Raw genomic sequence first — 20325 nt, 5'->3', positions numbered from 1 at the left:
AGGTCCTTGAGTTATCATGATGATCATAGGGAAACCTGCTTTCTGCACTTAATTTGTTTTTTCAATAACTATGGCCTTTATATACTAATGTCAAAATTGATAGGTATCATCTGCTCACTAAATGTGACCATATATTAGTCTTTTAAGTCTTAGATACACAATTTATTTTATTAGTTGTTATTGGCTTTGAATTAGCTGTTAGTTACTGCGAGTACTCTCAGATCTGTACTTTGTGTGTGTTTTTTGTTGTGAGGGATGCAACACCACTGACCCAGGTTAGGGAAGGGTTGAGGGCTCACAAACATGTTTAACCCTGCCACATCCTGTATGTGACTGTCCCAAGTCAGGAGCCTGTAGTTCAGTGGTTGTTGTTGGTTCATGTCTGTCATATTTGTTTTTTCGTAATTGTTTTGTTATAAATTAGGCAGCTAGTTTTACTCAATTGAATTGTTTCATATTATTCATGTCTGGGCCTTTTATAGTCGACTATAAGGCATAGGTTTTTTCTCATTGCTTCTCATTGTCACAGTTGCCTATAATTGCTTACATCTACTTCATTTGAACTTTGGTGGATAGTTGTTTCATTGGCAATCATACCACATCTCCTTATTTTTATATAAATGCAAGATGGTTAAAATATGACCCTTAACTAGGAAGCAATTATCTTAAAATTAATGGAGTTCTCAATTTAAAGGGGACCATAGATGCATGTTTTGTTGCAATCCCATATAAGGTTCCCCTAGCCATAATCAAAAATAAAATTGAGAATGGAAATGGGGAATGTGTCAAAGAGACAACAACCCGACCATAGAGCAGACAACAGCCGAAGGCCACCAATGGGTCTTCAATGCAGAGAGAAACTCCCGCACCCGAAGGCGTCCTTCAGCTGGCCCCTAAACAAACCACTTTTCTGGGTTTTTTTTCAGTCTATTTTTAGTAACTATGACTTTGACCTTAAAATGTATAGGGATCTTCCATCCATTTATATGTGACAATATACTGAAGTATGGTTCCATTCCCATATAACATACCTGTCAACTTCTGAAAGTGAAAAAGCAGGTCATGACCTGCATTGGGTAAAAAAATTTCAGGTCATAATGTGAACAAAACTTTTTTCAGCTGAATTTTACATAAGTTTTTCATATTTACTTTATAAGAGTAAAGTAATTAAAATTCATTGTATAATTTATCAAAATATGGAACAAATAAAGGCATACTTTTGGCACATTGTTGCAACATACTATTAGGTTGAATGTTTTAGTAATTCATCAAATAACTAATTCAAACCTCTTCTTGTATTATGACAATTTTATTATATACATTTAGTTCAGAAGTTTCATATTGTTGAGTTTTGATACAGTTGAGGGTTTCTATTTAGATAGTTATAGTTAAGAGTTGTTCCCCTTATATAGGTTTTTTAGAGATCCACGACAGTTTTAATTCATACAGGACCAGCCTGAGGGATGTAAAAATTGTTATGTCATTTATGAATACATGTACTGGTTGAGAATATATTCTTATAAATGGATAGTGTTTTCCCTTGATTCCAAGGTGCTCCTATTACAGGAGCAATATACAGGAGAATAAGAAGAAATGCATTTTTGTCCTGTCAGTTTTTGCACATGGATTGAAGAGGGATTTAGGCATATTTTTACGTTTTAAGTCGTTTAATTCAGGTTTGGGATTACTATTATGAACAATTTAGCATTTAGAGATTAGTATTGTTTGAAAATGAATTTACTTATGCACTTGTCATAGATTATTGAATTTTTGCCTACACCGATTTTAAGACTTTCTTGGCTATTTCCTTTGAAGTTTGACACCTCTGTATGCAAAAATTAATGAGACAATTAGCAGATTAGTGACTTTCACAGCAATGGAGTGACAAACTTTTGTTTGGCAGTTGTTGAACAATCTTGAACAGTAAATTTAGTTCAAACTGAACGTCAAATTTTAAAGTATTTCAAGGAAAAATTTTCAAATAAGAACCCAAGTCTCATGGAACTAGAATATGGGTGAAAACGGGTCTGATACTGAAATCCCAGGTTATTTGATGACCGTTATGGGTCATTTACAAATCTCAGATTAGCTAGTAATATCACAGGTCACACCTACAAAATACGGGTCAGTTGACAGATATGATTAGTTTTAAGTTATGATCTGGAAATGGCTTTTCTGCCCTAATTTTAGTATATATTTAGCAATTTTGACCTTGACCTTAGAATACTGACCTCAAAATCATAATTTACGCTATATATCCATTAAGGTAGCAATAAAATATAAGAGTTTTTGAGACAGATTGAGGGATTGATGGCAGACGGGTAAAAATAAAATTAGATAGTATATATCTCATAAAAAGCAACTTCGAAATATTTTAGTGAAAAAACAAAGATTTTACTCACATACCAACAAAATTGTTTACCCAAGTTTCTCTTGGCTCATCATACATATACTTATTTTGTTCTTGTATGTGCTCAATATTCCTTACTCTCAAATATGTACATGATGTATTTGAAAATTAAGTGCTTAAATCAGAGTTAATAATTAAAAATAATTATATCTTCTAAACATGTGCCTTCCAACAACATTTTGTTAACTATGAGTATTTAGTTACAAATGTGATCATCTCCTCTAACAATATTTGTCTCTACTAACAAAAATATAACTTACAGATGGACTCTTTGGTAATTTCTTCTGTCCATAACATGTCAATAAGTCTGCAAGCCTTTCTCTTGCTCTGGTCTTAAAAATATAATAACCATGTAACAGAAACTATTCATATATTTCTCACAAATAGTTGTAAAAAAAAAAATATGTGTTGAAATGAAAATTATGCAGGGAAAAACGCACTTCCACAGTAATTTTCGAATGTTTTATGTGGAAGGAATAAAAACATCCAACAAGAATATTTCATTATCAGCTTTGTTTCTTCATTATAAGAATAACAGAATAACAGAAAACAGCAGGTAAACATTTGTAATGTTTACTCTGAACAACAAAATGTAAAATTTGGTGTCCCCCAAGGTTCTATACTTGGTCCTCTATTGTTTGTGCTATTTATAAACGACCTTCCCTTATGCATTGAAAATTGTGAAACAGACCTATATGCTGATGACACCACTCTTCATAAATCAAGGAAAAACATAGAAAATATACATGATGATGTTCAAGAAGATTTATACAGGGTTGAAGAGTGGTGCAAAATGAATAACATGTTCATTAATGCAAATAAAACAAAATGTTTGGTTACTGGAACAATGCAGAAACTATCAATTCAGACTTATCAACCAAACTTAATAATAGATTCAAAAGTATTACAAAATTCTTCATGTGAAAAGTTATTAGGTGTTAAAATTGACAGCACACTTAACTGGAGAAATCAAATTGACCAAGTTTGTGCTAATATATCATCCAGAATATACCTTCTTTCTAAAATAAAGAAATTTTTAGATATAAATGCAAGGAAAACATATTACAATGGGTATATTCTGCCCCTGATTGACTACTGCTGTATTATTTGGGGTGAATGTAAAAATGAAGGGATAGCAAGAATTTTAAAACTCCAAAAAAGGGCAGCAAGATTAATTCTAGATGCAGTTCCTTTATCCCCCTCAGCCCCCTTATTTAAAGAACTTGGGTGGATGACAGTTGACAATAGAATAAAATACCACAAATATTTACTTCTATATAAATGTATGCGTATGGAAGCACCAATGTACCTAGTTCAAAAGTTTAAACTGAAATCAGATAATAATCCTTACTCCCTGAGAGGCGTCACTCAAGGTAATCTGATAGTTCCTAAGCCAAAAGCTGAGCTATTTAAGAAATCTATTGTTTATTCTGGATCAGTGTTATGGAATGGACTACCACACAAAATGCGTAAAGCTCAAAACACTTATACTTTTAAACAAAGTATCAAGAAGTACTTAACACAGTCCTGATAAGATTATGTTTTCTACAATGTATTTGTATATTCTTTTATTTTTATTTGTATTTGATTTTTTGACTACATGTACATCTTGAACAGCCTTATATCTTATCATGTTAGTAATATTACATTGAACTAATTGACTGTAAATTAACTATGTGTAAATATCTGTTTTTGATTGTATTGTAATTTGTATGTGAGGGCCTCAGGGAAGATTAGTTTATTGTAACTAACTGAGTTTACCCTCTTTAAATAAAGAATTTATTATTATTATTATTATTATTATTATGAAATGATTTCAATGTTAGAGATGCTCATCTAGATATTTGAGAAAAATAAAGTATGCAGAAGTACATGAATCATTAATCAATATTTTAATTATACAAAATTATAAATAATGAATGAGAAATTTTCCTATCAAAGAATTTCCATTCATTACACCTGTACTGAGTTCGATTCAGAAGTAACTAATCTTCAATCCTCCAAGGAAAAGATTGAATGTAAAACAATGTTTGGTGTTCAAAATGTAACCTTTACTTCATTTATTTAATATTAATGGTGAATACAATATGGGAAGAACACAAACGAGTAATACAAACTGCTGTAGTAAAAAAATAATTAATCTAAAACTGGGGGTAACTAAAAACATGTAAAATTTGAATGTATATGTAACTGAAAGAGTATATGCAGGATACTTTCACAGGATACATACATCAAGTCCAATATTCTGCATGTTTTTTTTCAGGTGCTTTTGAAGTGGTTATACAAGTCTGGCTTCTTAATTTGCAACATATTAACATAATGGGCCACAAAAGTGCCAACAAGTTTTAGAAAGATATCAAAGGAACTAATTAAGACTAAATGAAAAGTGTAAAAAGATATAAAAGATAAATTGGTCCTGTTAAAATGTTTCCGGGCGAAAACACATATTACTAGTATAAAAAGTCCATGGTTACAGAATTTACTAGTATTTTTTGTCCGTTGTCAGTAATTCATGTCCCCTGACTAATTTTCCTAGGAATTCACGTCCATGTTATTACTATTCCTACATAAAAACTTCCATGTCCTTTATTTTACGATGAAAATTTGTAATCAAAGAAATCATTTACATGTAAACAATGGAATTTTTAATTGTTATGTTTTAATATTGTTTAACAGTTGTGCATTAATCATTTAATAAAATTTATGTACCCAGACTAATTTTCCTAGAAATTCATGTCCATGTCATTAATATTCCTAGGTGATCATAAATTTTCTAGAAAAGCAAGCCCTTTTCCTAGGAAAATAAGTGCCAGGTATATTTTACTAGCTATAGACTTATTTTCGTAGGAAAATTTATCCTGGGACTTAATTCCTAGTGAAATTATGGTCATGGACTTGAATACCTAGGAAAAAAAGTCTGGCGGACAAATTTTACTACACGACAAAATTTACTCTTACAAAGACACAGTAAAAATAGTGGTCGTCTTGAACAATTCATTTTTAAAATATTATTCATCATGGATGTGTTACACTTAAAAATAAAGTTAGAGATGTAACTGGATAATTCCTCTTTTTTTCCTTCTATCTGTTACTTAATGTTATATGTCTTTTGATCTGCTCTATATAAAATGTCTAATATTTCCAACTATAATGTATTTATTATAATTATGATATTTCATATCTTACATGTATTATTAAAATTTTTAAATGATCTAATAATTAAATTGATTTATTGCATTGAAAATACATTTATTTGTTTTATTGTGTTTTAAATGTACAGTCCATTATTTACTGTTTGCAATTTAAATCTTTACATAACCATATGTTTAAACATACAAAAGAATATGCTTTGAAGCGCCTTGTGGACTTTGGTCATATATAAAAACGTGTTTCTTCTCAATTTTCATTCCACGACAATTTTTCATCAAGATAGTACAACCCACCCTCCCTCCCTTTAATAAACAAAATTGCTGCTGTTTTAGTTTATTTTTCAGATTGCATGGTGAACAGATCCAAATGTATTGAATGTTCCGATTAGATTGTCATGTATTATCAAAAATCTCAGAAGTTTCAACATTCATCAGCAGATGCAATGAAAACCGAAAACTCAAGGAATTTGCAGTAATAAATGAAGAAAATTCGTGAGGGTTCCGCGGAACCCAGTGTCTCGCCTACTTTTGCTGTTAATCGCTGGCTCAACAAAAATGAGGAAAAAAATTAATAAAAATATTCCTCTCTATACTATCTTTTGATTGTAAGTAGCTTCTGTCCAAGTTTGGTAAAAATCCAGGATAGTTTATGAATCTAATAAATGTTTTAAAAACTTAAACTGCAGACTGTATATAATGTAACTGGAAGAAAAACTAAGTCCATTTATAAGTAAATTACGGAAAAAATGGAACAAAATTTTAACAAAATTTCCTTCTAGATACTAGCTTTTAATCATAAACAAGCTTCTGTCCAAGTTTGGTACAAATCCAGGATAGTTTAAGAAAGTAGTTAAAATTTTAAAAACTTTAACCACAGAGTGAATGTTATGTTAACTGGCAGAAAAACTAAGTCCATTTATAAGTAAAATACGGAAAAAATGGAATTTTTTTTTTACAAAATTTACTTCTGGATACTATCTTATGATCATAAACAAGATTCTTTCCAAGTTTGGTAGAAATCCAGGATAGTTTAAGAAAGTAATTAAAATTTCAAAAACTTTAACCACAGAGTGAATGTAATGTTTCCTGGCAGAAAAACTAAGTCCATTTATAAGTAAAATACGGAAAAAATGGAATTTTTTTTTACAAAATTTACTTTTGAATATTATCTTATGATCATAAACAAGCTTCTGTCCAAGTTTGGTAGAAATTCAGGATAGTTTAAGAAAGTTATTAAAATTTTAAAAACTTTAACCACAGAGTGAATATTTGTGAACGCCGCCGCCGACGACAACGACGACGACGGAATGTAGGATCGCTATGTCTCTCTTTTTCGACAAAAGTCGAAGGCTCGACAAAAAATATGTCTATCGTCATGGCATTAGTTTAAAATGGAAAGTGCGTTGGATGTCATTATCAACATGATTCAATTGGCAGTGATTTATTCAAATATTGTTCATTGAGCTGTTATGGATCTGCCCAGCAGCTAGAAATTGTTTTGCATTCACTGTTGGTTTTCCCTTCAGTGATCAATTGTCATCAAGTTTTAACTTGTTGGCCAGTTTGTTGAGGTTCCTTGTTTTTTGGTTTATATTGTTGAATAAATGCCATGACAAATAATCGGCCAAATTTCAAATTTTCAATTTGTTTGTTGTATATATTATTCTTATGAAGTAAGGAAACAAAACAAATCTGTAGTAGTATATTCATTGCGCACATTGAATATGCAATAAACTGAATGTATGTCATGGATATGTTTTAATTGTTCGAAATTTAAAAATAAATAAAGAACAGTATACCCCTCCTTCTGAGTGGGGATATAATAAAGTGTACAATAAAGTGATAGGTTGTTTGCTGCAATTAACATGTAGAAAAGAATGGTCTACCATCTTCAGTCACAAGAGAGTTTGTTTTTGTTTGATTTAATTATTTATAAACCTGAGAAGCTTGTGGTCTTTTCCAGTTAGATTCAATATCAATGTGACTGGACCCTTTTCTGGCAGGAGACAAAGGAGGAACTGATCCCTCAGGAACTGTTTCTTGAAGGTTGACATATTTCTGTCCAATTATTGGAACATTAGCAAGATCAACAGTGAAATCCAATGTCCTTCCTAAAATAAAAGTTAATATGCCAAACATTTTGTATATAATTATTTCACATTTTGACGCTGAGGATATTTTAAGTTTAGCTGTACAAACTGGATTCTCCAAGAAAGAAACATTCAACAAATGAACTTTTATCTTGGACAAAAGAAAAGATATGAAGGGGAAAATCAGAAACAAGAAGTAAAAGAAAGACAGAAAAAATCATGACAAAAGAAATAAATTGCTTTACCGAGCGCAGCTGGATACGACCGCAGAGGTCCAACCCTGAACAGTTGGGGCAAAAATGGACACAATATTCGCGCTTGATACAGGTCTGAATTTGGATTGTAATTAAATATTTGACACATAAAAGGTTTCTGACACTGAATAACTGTAGTCAAAGAACTGAGAATTGGTTATATGATTTGAATTTATATTCAATTTTTTGCTTTTGTGCAATACACTTTGCTGTTGCGAATTGACCCCCCCCTCCTCCCCCCCACAAAAAAAAATAAAAAATTTACCCCCCCCCCCCCCCTTTTTTTCTTTGCTTTTGTGCAATACACTATGCTGTTGCGTATTAACCCCACACACACACACACTTTTTTTTTGCAAAAAAAATAATAATTTTTCTTTTTAATTTCTGAAATCTGAAATGAGAAAAAATTGACCCCCCCCCCCCCCTTTTTTTCCCCTAAAAAATTCTTTCCCTCAAGATATGGTCATAATCTCAATTCAAATTTCCAATGGAGTTTGCAACCATAATTACCCATTTAAATTTACCATAGTGCTAACTTAATCTATTTTATAATAGAATTTAAAATATGGTGTCAAATCTTTCATATGGATTTTTTTGTAAAAAAAAAAATTGCAAAATTTGCAGATATTTTTACTGGCCTTCCTTTATAAATATGCATTTCTTTAAACATAATTTAAAAGCAGTGTAAGGGAGGTAATCAAAACGTTGTATTTGGATTACCTCCCTTACACTGCTTTTAAATTGTCTTAAATGTTCATTAACCATTACTTTATACATAATTCAAAAGCAGTGTAAGGGAGGTTATTCAAATGATGTATTTGAATTACCTCCCTTACACTGCTTTAAATTATGTTTTGTACTAAAGTATTTGTCCATTAACCAGGACACCCTTGTTTTCCCCCTTTTTTGCCCCTAATTCCTAAACGGTTTGAGCCATAACCCCCCAAAGCAAATCCTAACCATCCCTTTGTGGTATGGAAACTTGTGGTATAATTTCAGAGAGATCCATACACCATTCCACAAGTTATTGCCTTGAAACTAGAAAAATGCTTATTTTTGGCCCCTTTTTGGCCCCTAATTCTTAACTGTTGGTAGCATAACCCCCAAAATCAATACCAACCTTCCTTTTGTGGTATTGAACCTTATGGTAAAATTTCATAGAGATCCATTCACTTAAACTAAAGTTATTGTGCGAAAACCAATGTGTCTCTGGACGCCGACAACGACGCCAACGTCATACCAATATACGACCGCAAATCAAATTTTTGCAGTCGTATAAAAATAAACTGTTGACACAGAGATATGTCTCGCATTTTGTACGTTTGATAGTATAATGCAAATGTTGAAATTTAAATGGCAATATTTAAACATGTAAACTATTGTGATCTATAGTTGTTAACTTCTATGTCCTTTGGTCTCTGGTGGAGATTTGTCTCATTGGCAATCAAAACACATCTTCTTATTTTTATATATGCAAATCATTCAAAGTTAATGAACCATGACTGAAGGGACAGGACCAAATAATCACTATGGAAATGAGATGTGCTAATGATAATACATCTGTATACAAAATATAATTGACCTACCACTAATGGTTCCCCTTGAACTGACCTAATCACAAACTAATACATGTAGTCACTGATGAGTCTTTTGTAGACGAAACGCGCGTCTGGCGTATATACAAAATTTAGTCCTGGTATCTATGATGAGTTTATATACATGTAAACTAAGCAAAAAATCAAAGTCAATAGACCATGACTGAGGGGTAGGACTAATAATCTCCATGGAAATGAGATGTGCCAATGCTTATATAACTGCATACCAAATATCATTGATCTGCCCCTAAAGGTTCCCCTTAAATTGACCTAATCACAAACTAATACATATAAACTAAGCAAAAGTTTCAAAGTCAATAGACCATGACTGAGGGGGCGGGGCCAAATAATCTCCATGGAAATGAGATGTACCAATGATTATACAGCTGCATACCAAATATCATTGACCTACAACTAGTGGTTTCCCATAAACTGACCTAATCACAAACTGATACCTTATTGACGCTGCTGCTGCTGCTGACCGCGGAAACAGCATGCCTTTTTCGACTTCATCAACAGGAGACAACAACCATAATAAAATGCTTCGCTGGGCGCAGCTTGATACGACCGCAGAGGTCGAACCCTGAACAGTTGGGGCAAGTATAGACACAACATTCAAGCTTGATACAGCTCTGAATTTGGATTGTGATTAAATATTTGACACAGCATAGGTTTCTGACACAGAAAGAATGTGGTCTAAGAACTTGAATTTTTTTAATTTACCTATTATGGTCCAATGTCCAAAATCAAAATACATGGTTAGATTCAGCATATCAAAGAACCCCATATATTCAATTTTTGTTGAAATCAAACAAAGTTTAATTTTGGACCCCAACTTGGACAAACTTGAAAACTGGTCCCATAATCAAAAATCTAAACACATGTTTAGATTCAGCATATCAAAGTACCCCAAGAATTCAATTTTTGTTAAAATCAAACTAAGTTTAATTTTGGACCCTTTGGACCTTAATGTAGACCAATTTAAAAAACGGGACCCAAAATTAAAAATCTAAATACACGGTTAGATTTGGCATATCAAAGAACCCCAATAATTCAATTTTTGATGAAATCACAAAGTTTAATTTTGGACCCTTTTGACCTCAATATGAACCAATTTGATAGCAGGCACACAAAATAAAAAATCTAAATACATGGTAAGATTCAGCATATCAAAGAACCCCATATATTCAATTTTTGTTGAAATCAAACAAAGTTTAATTTTGGACCCCAATTTGGACCAATTTGAAAACTGGGCCAAAAATCTAAAATCTAAATACATGTTTAGATTCAGCATATCAAAGAACCCCATATATTCAATTTTTGTTGAAATCAAACAAAGTTTAATTTTGGACCCCAACTTGGACCAACTTGAAAACTGGTCCCATAATCAAAAATCTAAACACATGTTTAGATTCAACATATCAAAGAACCCCAAAAATTCAATTTTTGTTAAAATCAAACTAAGTTTAATTTTGGACCCTTTGGACCTTAATGTAGACCAATTTAAAAACGGGACCCAAAATTAAAAATCTAAATACACGGTTAGATTTGGCATATCAAAGAACCCCAATAATTAAATTTTTAATGAAATCAAACAAAGTTTAATTTTGGACCCTTTTGACCTCAATATGAACCAATTTGATAGCGGGCCCACAAATAAAAAATCTAAATACATGGTAAGATTCAGCATATCAAAGAACCCCATATATTCAATTTTTGTTGAAATCAAACAAAGTTTAATTTTGGACCCCAATTTGGACCAACTTGAAAACTGGGCCAAAAATCTAAAATCTAAATACATGTTTAGATTCAGCATATCAAAGAACCCCATATATTCAATTTTTGTTGAAATCAAACAAAGTTTAATTTTGGACCCCAACTTGGACCAACTTGAAACCTGGGCCCATAATCAAAAATCTAAACACATGTTTAGATTCAGCATATCAAAGAACCCCAAGAATTCAATTTTTGTTAAAATCAAACTAAGTTTAATTTTGGACCCTTTGGACCTTAATGTAGACCAATTTAAAAACGGGACCCAAAATTAAAAATCTAAATACACGGTTAGATTTGGCATATCAAAGAACCCCAATAATTCAATTTTTGATGAAATCAAACAAAGTTTAATTTTGGACCCTTTTGACCTCAATATGAACCAATTTGATAGGGGGTCCACAAATAAAAAATCTAAATACATGGTTAGATTCAGCATATCAAAGAACCCCAAGAATTCAATTTTTGATGAAATCAAACAAAGTTTAATTTTGGACCCTTTTGACCTCAATGTGGACAAAGTTGATAACGGGGCCCAAAAATCAAAAATCTAAATACATGGTTAGATTCAGCATATCAAAGAACCCCATATATTAAATTTTTGTTGAAATCAAATAAAGTTTAATTTTGGACCCCGATTTGGACCAACTTGAAAACTGGGCCCATAATCAAAAATCTAAATACATGTTTAGATTCAGCATATCAAAGTACCCTAAAAATTCAATTTTTGTTAAAATCAAACTAAGTTTAATTTTGGACCCTTTTGACCTTAATGTAGACCAATTTGAAAACGGAACCAAAAATTAAGAATCTAAATACACGGTTAGATTCGGCATATCAAAGAACCCCAATAATTCAATTTTTGATGAAATCAAACAAAGTTAAATTTTGGACCCTTTGGACCTCAATGTGGACCAATTTAAAAACGGGGCCCAAAATCCAAAAACTTAATACACGGTTAGATTCAGCATATTAAAGAACCCCAAGAATTCAAGAATAAAACCCCATTGAAATTGATCAAGAAATAAGCAATTTATACGAAGTATCTTCTTTTGCACAATACTGTGCAATTGAATATTTCTTACTATTGTGCAATACTGTACAATTGACAATTTCTTGCTATTGCGCAATATTGTGCTATTGGATATTTCTTGCTATTGCGCAATACTGTGCAATTGAAGATTTCTTGCTATTGTGCAATACTGTGCAATTGAAGATTTCTTGCAATTGTGCAATACTGTGCAATTGAAAATTTCTTGCTATTGCACAATACTTATTATATAATAATTTACACATCCTGTTTGGTGTGTATCTCCTACCATATCATTATTATTTGCTTTAAAATATTAATCAGAAATAACCAACTTAAAATGGAAAATTTTAAAAGAAAAAAAAAAGGAAAAAAAGAAAAAAAAAGAAAAAAAAAAATCCCCCCCCCCAAATTTTTTGAACCCCCTTATGATTCATCACCCCCAAACTCAATCCAAGCCTTCCCTTTGTGGTATGGTACCTTGCAGTACAATTTCAGAGGGATCCATACACTTGAACACAAGTTATTGTCTGGAAACTAGAAAAATGCTTATTTTTGGCCCCTTTTTGGCCCCCAATTCCTAAACTTTAGGGCTATTACCCCCAAACTCAATTCCAGCTTTCCCTTTGTGATATGGAACCTTGTAGTACAATTTCAGAAATATCCAAACACTTACACACAAGTTATTGTCATGAAACTAGAAAAATGCTTGTTTTTTGCCCCTTTTTTGGCCCCTAATTCCTAAAATTTTGAGGCAATTACCCCCAAAATCAATTACAGCCTTCCCTTTGTGATATGGAACCTTGTGGTACAATGTCAGAGAGATCCATACACTTACACACAAGTTATTGTCTGGAAGTTACAAAAATGCTTATTTTTGGCCCCTTTTTGGCCCCTAATTCCTTAACTGTTGGTACCATAACCCCCAAAATCAATCCCCACCTTCCTTTCGTGGTATTGAACCTTATGGTAAAATTTCATGGAGATCCATTCACTTAAACTAAAGTTAGAGTGCGAAAACCAATGTGTCTTCGGACGACGACGACGACGACGACGACGACGCCAACGTCATACCAATATACGACCAAAAAATTTTCAATTTTTGCGGTCGTATAAAAACAGTCCACAGAAAACTAATATTGAGCATCACAACCCCAAAAATTTGGGGATTGAAGAGCCAGGTGTTCCTGATGATAAGTAATTTCTGCTTCACTAATGGCACTCATAGTGTTCTCAAGACACATTTAAATCCTGTAATAAGTTTCATTCTATGATCATAAAAAAGGACATGATTGTAACTCCATGAATGGAACATATCAATGGTCATCTGTGACTTAGTAATCTCAGGTTCTTTGGAAGTGTAAGAAGTTCCTGCTAAACTAAAGGCACCTATCATGTTGTTAATGAAAACTAAAAATTTGTTGATGTGTATTCAGTGTTATCATAGATAAGTAAAGAAGAATGAGATTGTTTATGCTACTGCAAATAAACATCATTGTCACACATATTACACATTTGTCAACTAAGTCATGGTGGTGTCTATGAAATTTTTAATGAGGTGACTACAAATTAATAATTGAGGACATTTGTAAGCAGAACCATTTCATTAAGGATAATTTTCAGAGGAAACTCAGCTCCTGGAATATATTAACAACTGGGAGATAAACACGCTATGTGCAGGAGATAGTTGAATGTTACTCCATAACTAGAGGTGCCTAGCAGGAGATAGTTGAATGTTACTCCATAACTAGAGGTGCCTAGGAGCATAGAATTACTAACTTGAATGCTTAGTCGATTTATATATAAAACACCAACCAGTATATTTAAATAATCAATGTGTAGTTTGTTAGGTTTCAGTTCTTCATTGGTTAAAATTCAACTATTATGTCAAATTTTACTGCTTTCCTCTGAATTTGACATTGTGATGTCATGAAACAAGAGGCTCTAAAGAGCCTGTGTCAATCACCTAGGTCTATGTGCAATATCAACAATGGGCAGTGTCCAACATTGTAAACTTGAATAGAATTTATGACAAAAATCTTTTTGTTGATCTTGTATTGCAGATCATTTTTTTCTGTTTACAGTTTCTCTCTCTAACTTCTTTAGTTTTTGCCCAAAACAAAAAGTAAAAAAAAATCATTTAAGGGCAACCATTCCTATATAAGATCTACTAACAATTTTGTCAAAATTTATCTTATTTGTAGATCTTTTCTGACTGATCATTTTTGCTATTGAAAGAGTCTATCTATTTTTTTTTTTTTATAGTTTTCAAGATAATAAGGAAAAACGCAAAAAAATTGATAAAATCATCATTAAAGAGTAAGAACTCTAATAAGGAGTGGACTTGCAATAACATCCATGTTGACTTATTTGTAGATCCTCTCTTGCTGACCATTTTTGCTATTCAAAGTGTCTATCTGTTTATTATAGTTTTCAAAGTTAATAGGCAAAAACACTAAAAGTTGTTAAAAATCCTCATTAAAGAGCAATAACTTCAATAAGGAACCCACTGACATTTAAGGCCATTAGTCTTGTTCAAAGATTTTGTCTTGCTGATCAATTTTGCTATTTAAAGTTTCTTTCTATCTATTATAGTTTGTAAGATATTAGGCAAAAACACAAACTAGTGTCAAAAAGAGGTTGTCAGAGTGACAGCAAACCAGATTTTCCTGCAGAGGTCGCACCCTGAACAGTTGAGCAAGTATGGACACTACATTTAAGCTTAAAACTGCTCTGAATTTGGATTGTGGTTGAATATTTGACACAGCATAGGTTTGTGACACAAAATGAGTGTGGTCAAAGAACTGAAATATTTGAAATTGGATATTTACCTATTATAGTCCAATATCCAAAATCTAAGTACATTGTCAGAATCAGCATATTAAAGAACTCCAAAAATTCAATTTTTGATGAAATCATACAAAAGTTTAATTTAGGACCCTTTGGACCACAATGTGGACCAATTTGATAAAGGAGCTCACAATCCAAAATCTCTCAATACATGGTAAAATTCAGCATTTCAAGGAACCACATAAATTCAATTTTTGTGAATCAAACAAAGTTTAATTTTGGACTCTGATTTGGACCAACTTGAAAACTGGGCCCAAAAATCTAATATTTAAATACAGGTTTAGATTCAGCATTTGAAAGAACCCTATATATATCTAATGTAAGTTAAAATGAAACACAATTTAATTTTATCCATATATTTTCTGTGCAAAGGGAAATAACTCAAACTGGATAAATAGATATGATTATAATCAATAAACCAGTGAAGTGATGACTAAGTTCTATAAAATTAGATATGATGTAATTTTTCAAATTATAATCAATAATATAATAACAACAACCAGGGATGACTAAGTTCTCTAAAATTAGATATGATTTAACACTCAAAATTGTTAAAATCAGCATATCAAAGAACCCAAGAATTCAATTGTTGATTAAACAAAAGTTTAATTAAGGACCCTTTGTACCTCAATGTGGTATTATCTTACTAATAATGAAAATAAATACAGGTTTAGATTCAGCATTTCAAAGAACCCTATATATCTTCAATTTATGTTGAAATCAAACACAGTTTAATTTTGGACCCCGATTTGGACCAACTTGAAAACTGGGCCCAAAATCAGAAATCTAAATATATGTTTATTAATAGACAATATAAGCTAAGTTTTGAAAGGAGTTCACCTAATCAAAAAAATATATATAGCATTCAGAAAATTAGTTTTTACAGAATCACAAACAATTTACAATTTACCAAAGAAAAGAAAAAAAAAATCAAAAATCTTATTTATCATCTTTAATACAATGTCTTTTAAAAATCAATAAAACTTATCTGTAATTATCTTCAAAATGTCTAATAATGAACAGTAAATTTCTAACTATATTTACTCCTATATAGCTTTTAATCATCAACACTTAGAAAACAGAAAATTTTCAAATAAATCTGTCACTCAAGATAAGACATTAACCATATGTTTAGTAAACTGATAACAGGACATATAAACAGGTGAAAATTATCTTTAAAGACTTAGTGTAATCAAACTTTATGTATATAATTAACAATTTCTGTTCAAAGGAAAATAACTCAATCACAAAAAAATACCACTTATGGATATTAAAAAGGGCGATAACTCACAAACGAGAAAAGCTAAAATCAGGAAAATTGAACTTAAACTTCATTTAGTCGCAGGAAACAACATATCTAAATTTGAAAAAATTTTGTCAAAGGGTTTTCCTGTTATTGAAGAGACACTGTTTGGCAGACACCCGTCCGCCCGCCCGTCTGCCCGCCCACCGTACATCCCCAAAACGATAACCGATTTTTTTTACTTCGAAAATCCGGTTAAAAAATGGTAAAAATTGTCTGACATTAAAGGGCAAAACCTCCAATAGACAGTTGCATGCGATTATACCGAAATAAACTTATTCGTAGATCTTGTCTTGGTTAACATTTCTGCTATATAAAGTTTCTCTTTATCTATTATATTTTTCAAGATAATAAACAAAACTGAAAAAAATGGTAAAATTTGTCTTTTAAGGGCAATAACTCCTATAAGTAGTCGTCTGATGGTTTTGTAAATAGACAAGATGTAGATCGAAAAATTCTGAAAATTTACTCTATTTATAGCTGTTTACAAGATAAAAGACAAAACTTGCATTTTACCCCCTAGTCAGACATTTGTTTCCTATCCTGATTCTTAGTCCTATGACCATCAGACACTATAATAGTAAATCCCAATATCATCACAAATGACTCATACACATTTTCTTCTTTTCTTCAAAAGAAAAAAAAAATGCTTTTCAATTATTTGTGCTCAAACTGATTTCTTTAAAATATGTAACAATTTTAATCAACAAACCAGGTAATTCTTTCTTCACAAAGATTTCTGTCTCCGCAAATGAAGTATGAGAGACATAGGTGCTCATTTCACCAATTCCTAGATTTGGTGGGGCTGCAGCAAGAGTTGACGATCGTGTCACTGCCAATTTTAGAATCTTCAAAGCATCTTTCCAATGGGAAGTCTGAAAAAACAACAACAAAAAACATTTGTCTCCTTGAGTATTTTCTCGATAAACCAGTGAATATTTTGATGCCATTGAAAATAAACCTTTGTCTAAACTGGAACTGTGTGCATAGTATATTCACATAATCCTAGAAGCAAAATTCATAAGACATTTTTGAGCTATTTCATTAATTACTGAAATGTAAGATCTTCAGTCCTTTCAAAAACTATGAGTTTTACTCACAATAAGATGCAAGTAACCCCCTTTTCTTGTTAGTACCATTACAGTCCAGTAGTAATGGTTATAAAAGCAATACAGAGGAATAGGGAGAAAGTTATTTCTTTCAATTATAAACACTTCCCGATTCCTAATAAACTATGATTATACTGTTAACCGGAAGTCATATCAAAGATGGTAAAAGGACAAGCTTCACTTTTGGCAAATATTGCCTTGAATTTCAACTTTATCATAAACAAGCATTCTGTGAGTATTGCATGGAAATACATAGTCCCCTGCCGGTTAAAAATTCATTGCATTGGAACAAAATTCTAACTTGATCTATAACTTGTCATGGTGTAAACTATATAACAAATATCAAGTCAATATCTTCAAGCATGACGAAAAAAAGTGTTAAAAAACTGATTATTTAAGTGAATTTTTTAAGTCCAAGGACCATAACTCTGCACAAAATCATTAGACCGGAACAAAATTCGAACATGATCGGTAACTTGTCATAATAAAACTATATACCAATTTAGTTAGTCCAATCTACCTATAGAATCACATGAGTGAACAGATGATCACATGATGCAAATCAGAACGAGGTTGATCCTTTGTTATGCAAAGTTAGACTTTCTTTCAGGAGACAAAAATTCAAAATTTCATATATGTTAGTGTTTGGATAGTCAGGAATTTTTCGTAGTTTGAAAGTTTTACTATAGTGATGTTATTAGTAATATTCATTTGACATGAACTTACGTTTGTAAACAAATTTCTTTGTTAAATGTGTTTGCGCTGATAGAGAGGGCACGTGCGTTTAGGAAATTCCGAACAATGGCAGAGGAATTTATTATTTTGGATCCAGTGGTGGAAAATTGCAATGTTTTCCAAGACCAGGCAATAGTGGTGAAGGATGATGGTTCTCTTCAGTTGATTCATACTGGAGCTCCATCATCTTCACAGTCCACCCGTTAAAATTCTGTTCCGAAATGAGCGACAGTTGAGAAAAACAAAAAGGGGGTGGAGCCTAACAATGTACCTTTTAATGCAAGTGTTGAAGTTAATCAACAGCGACCGGATTTGTTAGCTCAATACAATGAGCAATTGATAAACAACCAAAAGCTTTACTTTGAACAACAAAAAGCTATCAATGAACTAACCAAATCGGTAATTGAAATAAAAAACGCGGTTCTTCAGAAAACAGCTGATCCGATTGCGCCGATGCAGTTGAGAATAACAAACAATAAACGGGGCAAATCTCCAAATACATTCTATGATAGTGTTTCGGAGGAGGAATCGGAACGTGATTATGAATCTTCTCAGGAGGAAGAGGAGGATATGCCGAAGGAACCACCGGAAAAAAGGATGAAAGTTACGACGAAAATGTCAAAAATGGAGAAAATGAAAAAAGTTGAGAACTTTTTGTCTAAGAAACAAAAGTTAGGATCGCCGGTACACAAGGAGATTGCAAAAATCGTTAATCAAGGGGCGGAGTCTGCCATGGATCATAAAAATAAAGAAGTTCACAAATTAGTGGACAAATATGTTCGACCAGAGAACTGTGAATTTCTCTAGGTTCCAAAGGTGAACAAAGTGCTGTGGAGTTCGAAGGAAACATCTAAACGTCTGAAAGATAATGACAGATCCCTGCAAAGAACCCAGGGGTATCTAGTTAAAGGGATGGTACCTGTTGTTCAGCTGATGGAAAAGTCTTTGAAAAGCTCGTCGGAAGAATCGGAAGAGACGTTTGAACTATCCCTGGACTCCTTAAATTTGCTGTTGTATGCACATAGAGATTTGTCTAGTCAAAGGAGGAAGTTGTTAACGCCAGCTTTAGACAAAAAATATTTAGCTCTGAGCCACGAAGATGAGAAAATTTCGCCGAACTATTTATTTGGGGACAGAGAAAATCTGGAACAACGGATGAAAGAAATAGACGATAGTACGAAATTGGGCAATAAAATGAAGGTTAAAAGTGCATGGAACAGGGATAAGGCACATGTACCTGAAGTTAAGGATACTTATTCTCGTCATGATAATTTTAAGTCTGATAATGGAAGTTTCAAAGGGAAAAGTGGATTTAAAAACAATTTTTTAGCCAAGAAGGCCCAGATACTACGAGAACAGAAGAAACCCTTCAGCAAGAAAGGGAAGGGGAATCTGGGCCATTAGAAATGGACACACATAGTAATAGTAATGTAAGTACATTATTAAATCTTAATTGTCTGCATAATACTACTGACAACTTTGTTGCTGGAAAAATAGCTCAGTATAGTGAAACATGGAAAACAATTACAAGTGATAGGAACCTCTTGAATATTGTATGTCAAGGTTATCACTTGGAATTTGAATGTGAACCATGTAGTAAATGTTCACGAAAAGAAATTAAATTTAATGAAAGTGAACAAATAGTTATCGACAATTTGTTAACAAAATTTTTACACAAAAAGGTTATTGAACCTGTAATTCATCAGTGTGGGGAAGTATTATCTAGTATTTTTATTAGGCCCAAAGCTGATGGTTCATTTAGATTAATATTAAATTTAAGTAATCTAAATGAGCATTTGGAATATAAACATTTCAAGATGGAAACTTTCAAGTCAGCATTATACATTATTGTGAAAAATAAAAATTTCTTTGCAAAGTTGGATATTAAAGATGCATATTACAGTTTAGGAATAAAAAAGGAAGATAGAAAATTTTTGAGATTTACATGGAAAGGTCAATTATATCAGTTTACAGCTATGCCTAATGGTTTATCACCAGCTCCTCGTATTTTCACAAAGTTGTTAAAA

At 32.1% G+C, this 20325-nt stretch overlaps 1 protein-coding gene and 3 long non-coding RNA genes across 6 annotated transcripts in view; 2 read left to right on the top strand and 2 right to left on the bottom strand.

Annotated features, from left to right (window-relative positions):
- The window catches only part of LOC127716465 (protein furry homolog), a 631222-nt gene that overhangs the window by 204585 nt on the left and 406312 nt on the right, over positions 1–20325 (bottom strand). For both annotated transcript variants that reach the window (XM_052222678.1, XM_052222679.1), the window contains exons 47-49: positions 17167–17329; positions 7498–7670; positions 2671–2742 (exon numbers count right to left, since the gene is read on the bottom strand). In XM_052222678.1, coding sequence (XP_052078638.1) covers positions 2671–2742; positions 7498–7670; positions 17167–17329 — 408 coding nt within the window. The remainder of the gene's footprint in view (positions 1–2670; positions 2743–7497; positions 7671–17166; positions 17330–20325) is intronic.
- LOC127716526 (uncharacterized) overlaps positions 1–20325 on the top strand; it is a 331247-nt gene that overhangs the window by 119538 nt on the left and 191384 nt on the right. The gene's annotated exons all lie outside the window — the stretch shown is intronic.
- Positions 1–20325, top strand: part of LOC127716520 (uncharacterized) — a 157635-nt gene that overhangs the window by 21803 nt on the left and 115507 nt on the right. The gene's annotated exons all lie outside the window — the stretch shown is intronic.
- LOC127716513 (uncharacterized) lies at positions 10575–13427 on the bottom strand. Its single transcript, XR_007988960.1, has 2 exons — positions 11396–13427; positions 10575–10873 (listed from the first exon to the last, which is right to left on the bottom strand). It is a non-coding gene; the product is annotated as an uncharacterized LOC127716513 (long non-coding RNA).

Source organism: Mytilus californianus, unplaced genomic scaffold (assembly GCF_021869535.1).
Source record: "Mytilus californianus isolate M0D057914Y unplaced genomic scaffold, xbMytCali1.0.p SCAF_9, whole genome shotgun sequence".
Lineage (NCBI taxonomy): Eukaryota > Metazoa > Mollusca > Bivalvia > Mytilida > Mytilidae > Mytilus > Mytilus californianus.
This window is presented reverse-complemented; position numbering and strand designations above follow the sequence as displayed.